Source organism: Salmo salar, chromosome ssa11 (genome assembly GCF_905237065.1).
Source record: "Salmo salar chromosome ssa11, Ssal_v3.1, whole genome shotgun sequence".
Classification (NCBI taxonomy): domain Eukaryota; kingdom Metazoa; phylum Chordata; class Actinopteri; order Salmoniformes; family Salmonidae; genus Salmo; species Salmo salar.
In genome coordinates this window covers 45,424,597-45,440,823 of record NC_059452.1, presented here as the reverse complement: position 1 = coordinate 45,440,823, position 16,227 = coordinate 45,424,597, and the positions used below count along the sequence as shown (strand labels likewise).

Here is a 16,227-nt window from a genome sequence, read left to right as displayed (position 1 = left end):
CAGGTCTTTCTGTGTCTGTCAGCGCCATCTTGTTCAAAAGGTCAGGTCTTTCTGTGTCTGTCAGCACCATCTTGGTCAAAAGGTCAGGTCTTTCTGTGTTTGTCAGCGCCATCTTGTTCAAAAGGTCAGGTCTTTCTGTGTCTGTCAGCACCATCTTGGTCAAAAGGTCAGGTCTTTCTGTGTTTGTCAGCACCATCTTGTTCAAAAGGTCAGGTCTTTCTGTGTCTGTGCGCCCGCACCTGTTGAAAACGGCACAACAGTGATCTGCATAAAGGGTATTTTTCCAAGCAGATTACAGTTCAGATTAGGATTATGGGAACAGTGAATTTATTAGGAAGGCTTTCATTTCTTTGAGGACCGTAATCCTGATGACATTATTAGCTCAATGGCCCATTGCTGTCCGTCCTAGCGTCTGTCTGTCCGACTGTCCTAGCGGTCCGTCTGTCTGTCTTAGCGGTCCGTCTGTCTGTCTGTCTGTCCTGCCTAGCGTCTGTCTGTCTGTCTCCTAGCGTCTGTCCTAGCGTCTGTCTCTCTGTCCTAGCGGTCCGTCTGTCCTAGCGGTTCGTCTGTCCTAGCGTCTGTCTCTCTGTCCTAGCGGTCCGTCTGTCCTAGCGGTCCGTCTGTCCTAGCGGTCCGTCTGTCCTAGCGGTCCGTCTGTCCCAGCGGTCCGTCTGTCCTAGCGGTTCGTCTGTCCTAGCGTCTGTCTTTCTGTCCTAGCGGTCCGTCTGTCCTAGCGGCCCGTCTGTCCTAGCGGCCCGTCTGTCCTAGCGGTCCGTCTGTCCTAGCGGTCCGTCTGTCCTAGCGGTCCGTCTGTCTGTCCTAGCGGTCCGTCTGTCTGTCCTAGCGGTCCGTCTGTCTGTCCTAGCGGTCCGTCTGTCTGTCCTAGCGGTCCGTCTGTCTGTCCTAGCGGTTCGTCTGTCTGTCCTAGCGGTCCGTCGGTCTGTCCTAGCGGTCCGTCTGTCTGTCTGTCCTGCCTAGCGTCTGTCTGTCTGTCCTAGCGTCTGTCCTAGCGTCTGTCTCTCTGTCCTAGCGGTCCGTCTGTCCTAGCGGTTCGTCTGTCCTGGCGTCTGTCTCTCTGTCCTAGCGGTCCGTCTGTCCTAGCGGTCCGTCTGTCCTAGCGGTCCGTCTGTCCCAGCGGTCCGTCTGTCCTAGCGGTTCGTCTGTCCTAGCGTCTGTCTTTCTGTCCTAGCGGTTCGTCTGTCCTAGCGGTCCGTCTGTTCTAGCGGTTCGTCTGTCCTAGCGGTCCGTCTGTCCTAGCGGTCCGTCTGTCTGTCCTAGCGGTCCGTCTGTCTGTCCTAGCGGTCCGTCTGTCTGTCCTAGCGGTCCGTCTGTCTGTCCTAGCGGTCCGTCTGTCTGTCCTAGCGGTTCGTCTGTCCTAGCGGTTCGTCTGTCTTAGCAGTTCATCTGTCCTAGCGGTTCGTCTGCAGTTGCTCTAGGACTTTGTGTATTTAACTTTAATGTTTTGTAGTACTAGAACTGGGACGAGAGGAAGAGGGGGCTAGAGGAAGAGGGGGCGAGAGGAAGCGGGGACGTAAGGAAAGCGAGTGAGGAGAGATTCAGTGAATGCATTAATCTAGCCAACTGAACTAGTATTCTCTGAACCGACTGTTGACAGATTTAGTGTGAAGGGTGTGTGAGTACTGTAGTGTGTGAATGTGAGGAAGTGTGCGTGCTTCACAGATCTAACATAAGAGGTTTGTGTGTGGTGCATTTGTGAGCGTGTGTATGAACAGGAACTGTGTGTTTTAAGAGGAGGAGCAGGGTTTCCACACTGATTTGTCAGACCAGATCATGAAAGTTTAATAAGATGTCTAATTCTGCTCTTTCATCTTACCTAAGAATGTTTTCACTGCTCAGCCCTCTGCTGTGAGCTACAGACACACATAATCAGCACTGTACGCTAGAGCCATAGACAGAACACACACACACACACCCAGAAAGCTGTGAGGAACAGACACACACCCAGAACGCTCCATATCGCTGGGAGGCAGATCAAAGCCATGAGATATGCCCTCAAAATAACAGCAGCATTAGCTTCCTACTGTTACACATTATAACGAACAGAAGAGTTGGCTTTACTGGCAACTGGACATTCCCTGCTTGGACACACACACACACACACACACACACACACACACACACACACACACACACACACACACACACACACACACACACACACACACACACACACAAAAAAAGAGGAGGCTGGTGGGAGGAGCTATAGGAGGACGGGCTCATTATAATGGAGTAAATGGCAAGGTATCAGACATATGGACTCTGTTCCATTCCAGCCATTACAATGAGCCTGTCCTCCTTTAACTAACTAACTAACACACACCACTGTACATGTCCTGCTAGGATACCTCCTAGTATAGATCTATGTCATGCTAGGATACCTCCTAGTACAGATCTATGTCCTGCTAGGATACCTCCTAGTATAGATCTATGTCCTGCTAGGATACCTCCTATTATAGATCTATGTCCTGCTAGGATACCTCCTAGTATAGATCTATGTCCTGCTAGGATACCTCCTAGTAAAGATCTATGTCCTGCTAGGATACCTCCTAGTATAGATCTATGTCCTGCTTGGATACCTCCTAGTATAGATCAATGTCCTGCTAGGATACCTCCTAGTACAGATTTATGTCCTGCTAGGATACCTCCTAGTAAAGATCTATGTCCTGCTAGGATACCTCCTAGTATAGATCTATGTCCTGCTAGGATACCTCCTAGTATAGATCTATGTCCTGCTAGGATACCTCCTAGTATAGATCTATGTCCTGCTAGGATACCTCCTAGTATAGATCTATGTCCTGCTAGGATACCTTAGTAGGGATGGAATATGAAAACAATACATCTCTGCTGCCCTGTGGAGCGATGCCTATCGGAAAGGGGTGTGTGTGTGTGTGTGTGTGTGTGTGTGTGTGTGTGTGTGTGTGTGTGTGTGTGTGTGTGTGTGTGTGTGTGTGTGTGTGTGTGTGTGTGTGTGTGTGTGTGTGTGTGTGTGTGCACGTGCACTCTTCCACACGGAGTCCTACGGGTTCCACACACACAAAACCACACTACAGTCACATACTGCACACATGCTGCATTTTACATTGGTTTGATTTCCTGGTTTGAATTTTAAAAAATCAAGTATGTAAATATAACCACAGAGAGTGTGGTAACAGGAAGGGATGGAAAGGTGGTGTTGTATTGTGGCAGGACCAAGTGAGGATAGACAGACTGACTGACTGACGACTGACTGACTCTGCACTGCGTGTTCAGCCTGTGTGTTTACTGAACACTAACTGTCTACTGGGAGATGGGAGCGTGGCCACACCCACACACATCTTGCTTTCTGCATGAGTGTGTCAACCCCCCCCCCCCACACACACACACACGTACAGAGCCCTCTGAGAATAGGACAGGAGGAGAGAAGAAGAGAAAAGACTGGTCTGTCTTATTGGCTGTCTCTGACGGCTCACTCTGACAGACAGGAAATGGCTCATATCTGTTTCAATTATATTGCCACTTTACTGCCACTTTGTCCTTTATAACATCTAGTGACAAGCCTGTGGTCCTTTATAACATCTAGTGATAACCAAGCCTGTGGTCCTTTATAACATCTAGTGACAAGCCTGTGGTCCTTTATAACGTCTAGTGATAACCAAGCCTGTGGTCCTTTATAACGTCTAGTGATAACCAAGCCTGTGGTCCTTTATAACATCTAGTGATAACTAAGCCTGTGGTCCTTTATAACATCTAGTGATAACCAAGCCTGTAGTGATAACCAAGCCTGTGGTCCTTTATAACATCTAGTGATAACCAAACCTGTAGTCCTTTATAACATCTAGTGATAACCAAGCCTGTGGTCCTTTATAACATCTAGTGATAACCAAGCCTGTGGTCCTTTATAACATCTAGTGATAACCAAGCCTGTGGTCCTTTATAACATCTAGTGATAACCAAGCCTGTGGTCCTTTATAACATCTAGTGATAACCAAGCCTGTGGACTCCTATGGTACTAAGAGTGCATTTTAAAAGTGTGTGTGATTGTCCAAGACAGAGGTTGAGTTAATGTGGCCTAATGTAGTCCTGGGAATGATGACTGTGTTACTCTGGCAAGCGACATTTTGAACAGACGGTCGATCTAAGAGGACATTTTAAATGTGTGTGTGTCGCTGTGATTGTCCCTCGTTTTAGTCATTGTTCAAATGGTTCCTGAATAACAGAGAGGTTGTGAGTTAATTTGTCCTAATGCAAAGTAGTGATGCTGGGAGAGATGCCTGTAGCTGTATCCTTCAAATGGCATTATAATCCAATCTGGGTCATCTAGATGCTATTTAATACCCATTTTCCCATTGATATGAAAAGTCTACTGATGTAGAAAAGTCATTTTTTCCCCTCTGTTAGGCAGTGGAATATGTAGCCTTTGACATGTAAATCTTACGTCCTCGTTACCTACGTCCTCGTTGCCTACGTCCTTGTTGCCTACGTCCTCATTGCCTACATCCTCGTTGCCTACGTTCTCGTTGCCTACGTCCTCGTTGCCTACGTCCTTGTTGCCTACGTCCTCGTTGCCTACGTCCTCGTTGCCTACGTCCTCGTTGCCTACGTCCTCGTTGCCTACGTCCTCGTTGCCTACGTCCTTGATGATGTCTGAAATGCAAGAAGCACAGTTGATAATCTTCCTAACAGATGTCCACCAGACGACGACAGTACACACACAGGGAACAGGGGACTGCAGAGGTTTAAACTGTCTTAATTATTGATGGGGGGGAAGTTGATAGACATATCGTAATATTTTTGAATGATATTATATTGATATTTGACTCCAAATATGGATTTGTAAAAAAACAAAATGTTTATGTACATACAGTACCAGTCAAAAGTTTGGACACTCCTACTCATTCAAGGGTTTTTCTTTATTTTTACTATTTTCGACATTGTAGAATAATAATGAAGACATCAAAACTATGAAATAACACATATGGAATCATGTATTAACCAAAAAAGTGTTAAACAAATATTGGCATTCTCTCAGAAGTGGAACTCTGTAAGGTTGTCGGCTGCCATACCACATTCGTGTCAAGGTACTACGAGTTGTGTGTTATTTTATGCACAATTCGCTTTGTTGTGCTGGACTGTCAGTTGACTAACTGTAGCCTGTCTGTTGCGCTGCACAATTCGCTTTGTTGTGCTGGACTGTCAGTTGACTAACTGTAGCCTGTCTGTTGCGCTGCACAATTCGCTTTGTTGTGCTGGACTGTCAGTTGACTAACTGTAGCCTGTCTGTTGCGCTGCACAATTCGCTTTGTTGTGCTGGTCTGTCAGTTGACTAACTGTAGCCTGTCTGTTGCGCTGCACAATTCGTGTCCGCCTCCTTTGTCATCTTTCATCAATAACCCGTTTTCAACCACTGGCCTGCCGTTTGCTGGATGTGCTTTGGGTGGGGGAGCTTTATATATATATATATATAGATATATATATATTTAGATATACTGTGCCTTCCGAAAGTATTCAGACCACTTGACTTTTTCCACATTTTGTTACGTTACAGCCTTATTCTAAAATTGATTAAAACAAATTCCTCAGCAACTACACATAATATCCCATAATGACAAAGCAAAAACAGGTTTTCCCATTTTTTTTGTTGCATATTTTATATTTTTTTTAAGCAGAAATACCTTATTTACATTAGTATTCAGACCCTTTGCTATGAGACTCGAAGTTGAGCTCTGGTGCGTCCTGTTTCGATTGATCATCCTTGAGATGTTTCTACAACTTGATTGGAGTCCACCTGTGGTAAATTCAATTTTTTGGACATGATTTGGAAAGGCACACACCTGTCTATATAAGGTCCCACAGTTGACAGTGCATGTCAGAGCAAAAACCAAGCCATGAGGTTGAAGGAATAGTCCATAGAGCTCCGAGACAGGATTGTGTCGAGGCACAGATTTGGGGAAGGGTACCAAAAAATGTCTGCAGCATTGAAGGTCCCCAAGAACACAGCTGGCCTCCATCAGTCTTAAATGGAAGATGTTTGGAACCACCAAGACTCTTCCTAGAACTGACCGCCCAGCCAAACTGAGCAATCAGGGGAGAAGGGCCTTGGTCAGGGAGGTGACCAAGAACCTGATGGTCTCTAGAGTTCCTCTGTGGAGATGGGAGAACCTTCCAGAAGGACAATCTCTGCAGCACTCCGCCAATCAGGCCTTTATGGTAGAGTAGCCAGACGGAAGCCACTCATCAGTAAAAGGCACTAACAGCCATCTTGGAGTTTGCCAAAAGGCACCTAAAGGACTCAGAACATGAGAAACACGATTCTCTGGTCTGATGAAGCCAAGATTGAACTCTTTAGCCTGAATACCAAGCGTCACGTCTGGAGGAAACCTGGCATCATCCCTACGGTGAAGCATGGTGGTGACGTCAACATGCTATGGGGATGTTTTTCAGCAGCAGGGACTGGGAGACTAGTCAGGAATGAGGGGAAAGATGAACGGAGCAAAGTACAGACAGATCCTTGATGAAAACCTGCTCCAGAGCACTCAGGACTTCAGACTGAGGCGAAGCTTCACCTTCCATTTTAGAATAAGGCTGTAACGTAACAAAATTTGGAAAAGGTCAAGGGGTCTGAATACTTTCCGAAGGCACTGGGTGTGTGTGTAATTTTTGCTAGGTAGCGTTAGCTAGCTCTAATAGTCTGACCCTGCGCCAACACACAGGTATTTTACATCCTATAGGTTAATTTTTGCTAGGTAGCGTTAGCTAGCTCTAATAGTCTGACCCTGCACCAACACACAGGTATTTTACATCCTATAGGTAAATTTTTGCTAGGTAGCGTTAGCTAGCTCTAATAGTCTGACCCTGCACCAACACAGGTATTTTTCATCCTATAGGTTAATTTTTGCTAGGTAGCGTTAGCTAGCTCTAATAGTCTGACCCTGCACCAACACAGGTATTTTACATCCTATAGGTTAATTTTTGCTAGGTAGCGTTAGCTAGCTTTAATAGTCTGACCCTGCACCAACACAGGTATTTTACATCCTATAGGTTAATTTTTGCTAGGTAGCGTTAGCTAGCTCTAATAGTCTGACCCTGCACCAACACAGGTATTTTTCATCCTATAGGTTAATTTTTGCTAGGTAGCGTTAGCTAGCAACACACAGGTATTTTTCATCCTATAGGTTAATTTTTGCTAGGTAGCGTTAGCTAGCTCTAATAGTCTGACCCTGCACCAACACAGGTATTTTTCATCCTATAGGTTAATTTTTGCTAGGTAGCGTTAGCTAGCTTTAATAGTCTGACCCTGCACCAACACACAGGTATTTTACATCCTATAGGCTAATTTTTGCTAGGTAGCGTTAGCTAGCTCTAATAGTCTGACCCTGCACCAACACAGGTATTTTTCATCCTATAGGTTAATTTTTGCTAGGTAGCGTTAGCTAGCTCTAATAGTCTGACCCTGCACCAACACAGGTATTTTTCATCCTATAGGTTAATTTTTGCTAGGTAGCGTTAGCTAGCAACACACAGGTATTTTTCATCCTATAGGTTAATTTTTGCTAGGTAGCGTTAGCTAGCTCTAATAGTCTGACCCTGCACCAACACACAGGTATTTTACATCCTATAGGTTCATTTTTGCTAGGTAGCGTTAGCTAGCTCTAATAGTCTGACCCTGCACCAACACACAGGTATTTTTCATCCTATAGGTTCATTTTTGCTAGGTAGCGTTGGCTAGCTCTAATAGTCTGACCCTGCACCAACACACAGGTATTTTACATCCTATAGGCTAATTTTTGCTAGGTAGCGTTAGCTAGCTCTAATAGTCTGACCCTGCACCAACACAGGTATTTTTCATCCTATAGGTTAATTTTTGCTAGGTAGCGTTAGCTAGCTTTAATAGTCTGACCCTGCACCAACACACAGGTATTTTACATCCTATAGGCTAATTTTTGCTAGGTAGCGTTAGCTAGCTCTAATAGTCTGACCCTGCACCAACACAGGTATTTTTCATCCTATAGGTTAATTTTTGCTAGGTAGCGTTAGCTAGCTTTAATAGTCTGACGCTGCACCAACACAGGTATTTTACATCCTATAGGTTAATTTTTGCTAGGTAGCGTTAGATAGCTCTAATAGTCTGACCCTGCACCAACACACAGGTATTTTACATCCTATAGGCTAATTTTTGCTAGGTAGCGTTAGCTAGCTCTAATAGTCTGACCCTGCACCAACACAGGTATTTTTCATCCTATAGGTTAATTTTTGCTAGGTAGCGTTAGCTAGCAACACACAGGTATTTTTCATCCTATAGGTTAATTTTTGCTAGATAGCGTTAGCTAGCTCTAATAGTCTGACCCTGCACCAACACACAGGTATTTTTCATCCTATAGGTTAATTTTTGCTAGGTAGTGTTAGCTAGCTCTAATAGTCTGACCCTGCATCAACACACAGGTATTTTACATCCTCTAGGTTAATTTTTGCTTGGTATCGTTAGCTAGCTCTAATAGTCTGACCCTGCACCAACACACAGGTATTTTACATCCTATAGGCTAATTTTTGCTAGGTAGCGTTAGCTAGCTCTAATAGTCTGACCCTGCACCAACACACAGGTATTTTACATCCTATAGGCTAATTTTTGCTAGGTAGCGTTAGCTAGCTTTAATAGTCTGACCCTGCACCAACACACAGGTATTTTACATCCTATAGGTTAATTTTTGCTAGGTAGCGTTAGCTAGCTCTAATAGTCTGACCCTGCACCAACACAGGTATTTTTCATCCTATAGCTTGTTCTCCATCTTTTAAATAGTGAGCCAATGTGTTTTCAACACTTTTATTTCCCTGACTGATCAACATTAGTTTTCTCATATCTCTTCTCTCTGCAGCAGACATATAGTGAGCAATATGTTTGGAACATGAAATCGCAATAGAATCTTGGTTGAGAATTGTGAGAATCGCAGCTAAGTATGGTGATGATATGGAATCGTGATGTCCTGGGCAATTACCAGCCCTAGTCTTAATGCAGCCGTGTATTAAAACAGTTGACCAGGAGGACTCTGATACCCAGTGAGCACCTGAGACTGTGTGGTGGTGTTTCTTCTCCCTATAACTTGATAGGCCTAGTGTAGTGCCTGTGTGTTTTCCTTCCCTCCTGTGAGAGGCTTGAGCTGATGAAGTGCTAATAGCTGCGGGTTGCCAGGTGACATTTGGGTTAGTGTTACATTAACACCTGCTCTCCACTGGGAGGGAAACTGAGGATCTGGCATCCCAGGTGACTACCACAGGAATATGTTATGCTGCAGCAGACAGGACTACTGACCTGGATCTGTCCCAGGACTCAACTCACACCACACAACCTGACTAGCTGTCGTCTAGTTCTTATGTGTTTTTGACTCCTGTTACTTTCATTATTTGCACACTAATGCATGTGTTCTTAGACTGACCAATAGAATAAATGGGAGTTTCTAACACCCCAAACCATTAATTACTAACTAGAGGTCTCCTAATCTTCTCCTTCTCATCCCTCTCCCCCTCTCTCGCTCCTCATCCTCTTTCCCTCTCTCTCCTCCTCCTCTTTCCTTCTCTCCCTCTCTTCCTCGTCTCGGGCAGGGAGCAGCCAATCTTCACCACCAGGGCCCATGTGTTCCAGATTGACCCGACCACCAAGAAGAACTGGGTCCCAGCCAGCAAACAGGCAGTCACCGTGTCCTACTTCTACGACTCCACACGCAACAGCTACCGCATCATCAGTGTAGATGGATCCAAGGTAGGGGTGAGTGAGTGTGTGGGTTAGGGTTGGGAGGACGTGTCCGGATGTCTCTGTCTGGATGTCTCTGTCTGTCTGGACGGACGTCTCTGTCTGTCTGGACGGACGCTGGACGGATGTCTCTGTCTGTCTGGACGGACGTCTCTGTCTGTCTGGACGGATGTCTTTGTCTGTCTGGACGGACGTCTCTGTCTGTCTGGACGGACGTCTCTGTCTGTCTGGACGGACGTCTCTGTCTGTCTGGACGGACGTCTTTGTCTGTCTGGACGGACGTCTCTGTCTGTCTGGACGGACGTCTCTGTCTGTCTGGACGGACGTCTCTGTCTGTCTGGACGGACGTCTCTGTCTGTCTGTCTGGACGGACGTCTCTGTCTGTCTGTCCGGACGGACGTCTCTGTCTGTCCGGACGGACGTCTCTGTCTGTCTGTCCGGACGGACGTCTCTGTCTGTCTGTCCGGACGGACGTCTCTGTCTGTCTGTCCGGACGGACGTCTCTGTCTGTCTGGACGGACGGACGGACGTCTCTGTCTGTCTGGACGGACGTCTCTGTCTGGACGGACGGACGGACGGGCGTCTCTGTCTGGACGGACGGACGGACGGACGTCTCTTTCTGGACGGACGGACGGACGGGACGTCTCTTTCTGGACGGACGGACGGACGGACGTCTCTTTCTGGACGGACGGACGGACGGGCGTCTCTTTCTGGACGGACGGACGGACGGACGTCTCTTTCTGGACGGACGGACGGACGGACGGGCGTCTCTTTCTGGACGGACGGACGGACGGACGTCTCTGTCTGGACGGACGGACGTCTCTGTCTGGACGGACGGACGTCTCTGTCTGTCTGGCTGGACGGACGGACGGACGGACGTCTCTGTCTGTCTGTCTGGACGGACGGACGTCTCTGTCTGTCTGTCTGGACGGACGGACGTCTCTGTCTGTCTGTCTGGACGGACGGACGTCTCTGTCTGTCTGTCTGGACGGACGGACGGACGGACGTCTCTGTCTGTCTGGACGGACGGACGGACGTCTCTGTCTGTCTGGACGGACGGACGGACGTCTCTGTCTGTCTGGACGGACGGACGGACGTCTCTGTCTGTCTGGACGGACGGACGGACGGACGTCTCTGTCTGTCTGGACGGACGGACGGACGCGTCTCTGTCTGTCTGGACGGACGGACGGACGTCTCTGTCTGTCTGGACGGACGGACGGACGGACGTCTCTGTCTGTCTGGACGGACGGACGGACGGACGTCTCTGTCTGTCTGGACGGACGGACGGACGGACGTCTCTGTCTGTCTGGACGGACGGACGTCTCTGTCTGTCTGGACGGACGGACGTCTCTGTCTGTCTGGACGGACGGACGGACGTCTCTGTCTGTCTGGACGGACGGACGGACGTCTCTGTCTGTCTGGACGGACGGACGGACGTCTCTGTCTGCCTGGACGGACGTCTCTGTCTGTCTGGACGGACGGACGGACGTCTCTGTCTGTCTGTCTGGACGGACGGACGTCTCTGTCTGTCTGTCTGGACGGACGGACGTCTCTGTCTGTCTGTCTGGACGGACGGACGTCTCTGTCTGTCTGTCTGGACGGACGAACGTCTCTGTCTGTCTGTCTGGACGGACGTCTCTGTCTGTCTGTCTAGACGGACGGACGTCTCTGTCTGTCTGGACGGACGTCTCTGTCTGTCTGTCTAGACGGACGGACGTCTCTGGCTGGACGGACGGACGTCTCTGTCTGTCTGTCTGGACGGACGGACGTCTCTGTCTGTCTGTCTGGACGGACGGACGTCTCTGTCTGTCTGTCTAGACGGACGTCTCTGTCTGTCTGTCTAGACGGACGGACGTCTCTGGCTGGACGGACGGACGTCTCTGGCTGGCTGGCTGCGTCACGTGGAACAGGGTTGGACGGCTGGCTGGCTGCGTCACGTGGAACAGGGTTGGACGGCTGGCTGGCTGCGTTACGTGGAACAGGGTTGGATGGCTGGCTGCGTCACATGGAACAGTTTGTTGCCAGCCGTCCAACCCTATCTTAGGCAACCATATATAGGCACATCCTCTGTGTTTTAATCAAATCAACTATATTCACTGAGTTTGTCTGATGCTTTAAGCGAACTGTTTGATGAAATCATTTAAGACACACGAATGAGTAGAGGGAGTCCGACCGCAATTGATTTGATTGTGCTCAGACTTGCTGCACTGTGTTAATAATCATTTTTCTACAGCGAGTGACTGTGTGATTAGCACTCGTTATCTCTCTCTCCTCCCTGCTGCATCGACCACAGAGAACTTCAAGTGTTTATCACGCTGTCCACGTTGCCATTTCTGACTGAAAAGTTCTGTTACTCAAATCCCTAATTTTGTTTAGGAAAAACATTCCCTCATCCCTTGCTCTCTTTACGTGACACATGTATGCATCACATGCACGTGACCAATAGGACCTGACCTGTAGCGTAGCGTAGCATAATCACAGCAATAAATTGGTTATAACAAACTCTGAACACGTGACGGCAAAATGGATGCAGAGGACGTGACAAATGAACTGGAAACGGGGTAATGTTTACTGGTTGCTCAGGAGCTGAAGGGGAAGTCAGACGTGTGGAATAAATGTGACGAGTTGTGGAAAATACTGGAGATCAAGAAAAATTAGGTAAGGAGCAAGCGATGCGTGGATGTTATTTGCAGAACAGGTGCTGTTAGATTACAATATATTTTTTCTGACCGTTTGGAACAATGTAAACAGCACTAAATAAATGATAAGCAAACCAGAGTTCTGCTTTTGTAAAGCCTTTATTATTAATTGTTTACGCTAATCATTCAAGGGTCGACTTATTTTCTTTTAAAAATAAAATGCTTGATTGCATTTCAATTCATGAATGACTCATATTATTTAACCTTTATTTAACTAGGCAAGTCAGTTAAAACAAATTCTTATTTACAATGACAGCCTAGGAACAGTGGGTTTACTGCCTTGTTCAGGGGCAGAACGACAGATTTTTACTTTGTCAGCTCGGGGATTCGATCCAGCAACCTTTCGGTTACTGTCCCAACACTCTAACTACTAGATTACCTGCTGGTTACTGGCCCAACACTCTAACCACTAGGCTACCTGCTGGTTACTGGCCCAACACTCTAACCACTAGGCTACCTGCTGGTTACTGGCCCAACACTCTAACCACTAGGATACCTGCTGGTTACTAGTCCAACACTCTAACCACTAGGCTACCTGCTGGTTACTGGCCCAACACTCTAACCACTAGGCTACCTGCTGGTTACTGGCCCAACACTCTAACCACTAGACTACCTGCTGGTTACTGGCCCAACGCTCTAACCACTAGGATACCTGCTGGTTACTAGTCCAACACTCTAACCACTAGGCTACCTGCTGGTTACTGGCCCAACACTCTAACCACTAGGCTACCTGCTGGTTACTGGCCCAACGCTCTAACCACTAGGATACCTGCTGGTTACTAGTCCAACACTCTAACCACTAGGCTACCTGCTGGTTACTGGCCCAACACTCTAACCACTAGGCTACCTGCTGGTTACTGGCCCAACGCTCTAACCACTAGGCTACCTGCTGGTTACTGGCCCAACGCTCTAACCACTAGGCTACCTGCTGGTTACTGGCCCAACGCTCTAACCACTAGGCTACCTGCTGGTTACTAGCCCAACACTCTAACCACTAGACTACCTGCTGGTTACTAGCCCAACACTCTAACCACTAGGCTACCTGCTGGTTACTGGTCCAACGCTCTAACCACTAGGCTACCTGCTGGTTACTGGCCCAACACTCTTACCACTAGACTACCTGCTGGTTACTGGCCCAACTCTCCAACCACTAGACTACCTGCTGGGTACTTGCCCAACACTCTAACCACTAGGCTACCTGCCTCCCTGTATGCTGTGTGATGACATGAATGAATGAATGAATGAATGAATGAATGAATGAATGAATGAATGAATGAATGAATGAATGAATGATTGATTGATACAGTCACCTATATAAGTATTGAAATATAGGCCTAAGTGACGGTTTTAAGACTAAACAGGATGCTCTCTTGGTGGTGGTTATACAAGACTGCCATACTAAGCCTACTAATGATAACGACATTTATTATTATAATAATGATAATTATCATAACAACAAGGAGATCAAGAAAAGGGAGGGTTATTATTATAATAAATGTAATATTTCTGACAATTTGAAGTGTAAACCACACTAAATAAGTAGTAGAAGACAGGCCTTATTACAGTATAGGAAAGATTAAAAACGCACGCATTTGTGAAATAGTTTATCTGATATGTTGTGGTTGCTTGGTGCTCACGGAATCAGTAGGCTATTAAACAAACACTCAAACATGACCAAAAGTATGTGGACACCTGGTCGTCAAACATCTCATTCCAAAATCATAGGCATTAATATGGAGTTGGTCCCCCCTTTGCTGCTATAAAAGCCTGTAATCTTCTGGGAAGGCTTTCCACTAGATGTTGGAACATTGCTGCGAGGAATTGATTGTGTTCAGCCACAAGCATTAGTGAGGTCGGGCACTGATGTCCGGCTCGCAGTCAGCGTTCCAATTCATCCCAAAGGTCTTCAATGGGGTTGAGATCAGGGCTCTGTGCATGCCAGTCAAGTTTTTCCACACCGATCTCAACAAACCATTTCTGCTTTGTGCATGGGGGGCATTGTCATGCTGAAACAGGAAAGGGCCTTCCCCAAACTGTTGCCACAAAGTTGGAAGGACAGAATCGTCTAGAATGTCATTGTATGCTGTAGCATTAAGATTTCTCTTCACTGGAACTAAGGGGCCTGAACCATGAAAAACAGCCCCAGAACATTATTCCTCCACCTCCTAACTTTACAGTTGGCACTGTGCATTCGGGCAGGTAGCGTTCTCCTGGCATCCCCCAAACCCAGATACGTCCATTGGACTGCCAGATGGTGAAGCGTGATTCATCACTCCAGAGAACGCGTTTCCACTGCTCCAGAGTCCAATGGCGGCGAGCTTTATACCACTCCAGCCGACTCTTGGCATTGCCCATGGTGATTTTAGGCTTGTGTGCAGCTGCTCGGCCATGGAAACCCATTTCATGAAGCTTCCGAACAAACAGTTCTTGTGCTGACGTTGCTTCCAGAAGCAGTTTGGAACTTGGTAGTGAGTGTTGCAACTGAGGACAGACAATTTTTACACGCTACGTGCTTCAACGCTCTGCAGTCCCATTCTGTGAGTTTGTGTGGCCTACCACTTCGCAGCTGAGCCGTTGTTGCTCCTAGACGTTTACACTTCACAATAACAGCACTTACAGTTGACCGGGGCAGCTCTAGGAGGGCAGACATTTGACGTACTGACTTGTTGGGAAAGTGGCTTCCTATGATGGTGCCACGTTGAAAGTCACGGAGCTCTTCAGTAAGACCATTCGACTGCCAATGTTTGTCTATGGAGATTACATGGCTGTGTGCTTGATATTATACACCTGTCAGCAATGGGTCTGGTTGAAATAGCCTAAATCCACTAATTTGAAGAGGTGTCCACATACTTTTGTGTATATGTAGTGTATAAATGGATGATTTATTAAAGCCAGGCACATTTAACAGTTAGGCTATTGATTATAGACCAAATTAAGTTGTCGTTTCCTTGCTCCTCAATTTTGTTAAACAATTAAAGGCAAGTGCTGTTTTCTCGTCTCCTAAATCCGCTGCTGTCTCCGCCGTATTGTTCTCAACACCAATATGCTGGTTAACTTTGCTATTATCCACATAGCAACATGGTTTAGGAAAAGGCGCCAATTCAACAGCGCACTGATGTTTCAGAACCGCGGACAGCGACCGCTATCCAAGCACATTTGTTATAAAATAATATTTTTATTAGTGTTGCACCATTGTTCTTATGTAATATAACCATATAGAATTTCAGTAGCACATGTCTTAGAGATGGACTGTTCCATCCCCACGGCCTCCACAATGGATCAGTCCAATCAGACAGGTGTCTTGTACACCATGATATTATTATATATATATTTTACTACTATTCAGCTAAAGAAATCTGTTGACCAACTGCCCATTGACCAGTCGACTAAATGGGGTCTACTCTCAACGAATTGGTGTGTGTGTGTGTGTGTGTGTTGGATAGAGGGGTAATTAGTATTTTCCCCAGAGAGTCTGCTGAGGCTATGAGAGGGTGAGGAGGGGACGACCCCCCCTGATGTGTTGTCACTGGGTGATGTGAGGGAAAGGGGTGGGGGGGGGAGTGACGGCTAGGAGAAGAACCTTTAAAGGGCAACTCCTGGAGCACCCCACCCACACACCATATTTACACTGTCTGTCTGTCTGTCTGTCTGTCTGTCTGTCTGTCTGTCTGTCTGTCTGTCTGTCTGTCTGTCTGTCTGTCTGTCTGTCTGTCTGTCTGTCTGTCTGTCTGTCTGTCTGTCTGTCTGTCTGTCTGTCTGTCTCGCTCTCTCGCTTGTCTCTCTGTC

The 16,227-nt window shown here is 47.0% G+C and overlaps 1 protein-coding gene across 4 annotated transcripts in view; it reads left to right on the top strand.

The window, feature by feature from the left end:
• The window catches only part of LOC106561749 (homer protein homolog 2), a 206,940-nt gene that overhangs the window by 19,824 nt on the left and 170,889 nt on the right, over positions 1–16,227 (top strand). For 2 of the 4 annotated variants that reach the window (XM_045689657.1, XM_045689656.1), the window contains exon 2: positions 9,595–9,751. In XM_045689657.1, coding sequence (XP_045545613.1) covers positions 9,595–9,751 — 157 coding nt within the window. Of the gene's footprint in view, positions 1–9,594; positions 9,758–16,227 lie in introns of all 4 variants that reach the window. The other 2 variants (XM_045689655.1, XM_045689654.1) reach the window with 1 other exon arrangement.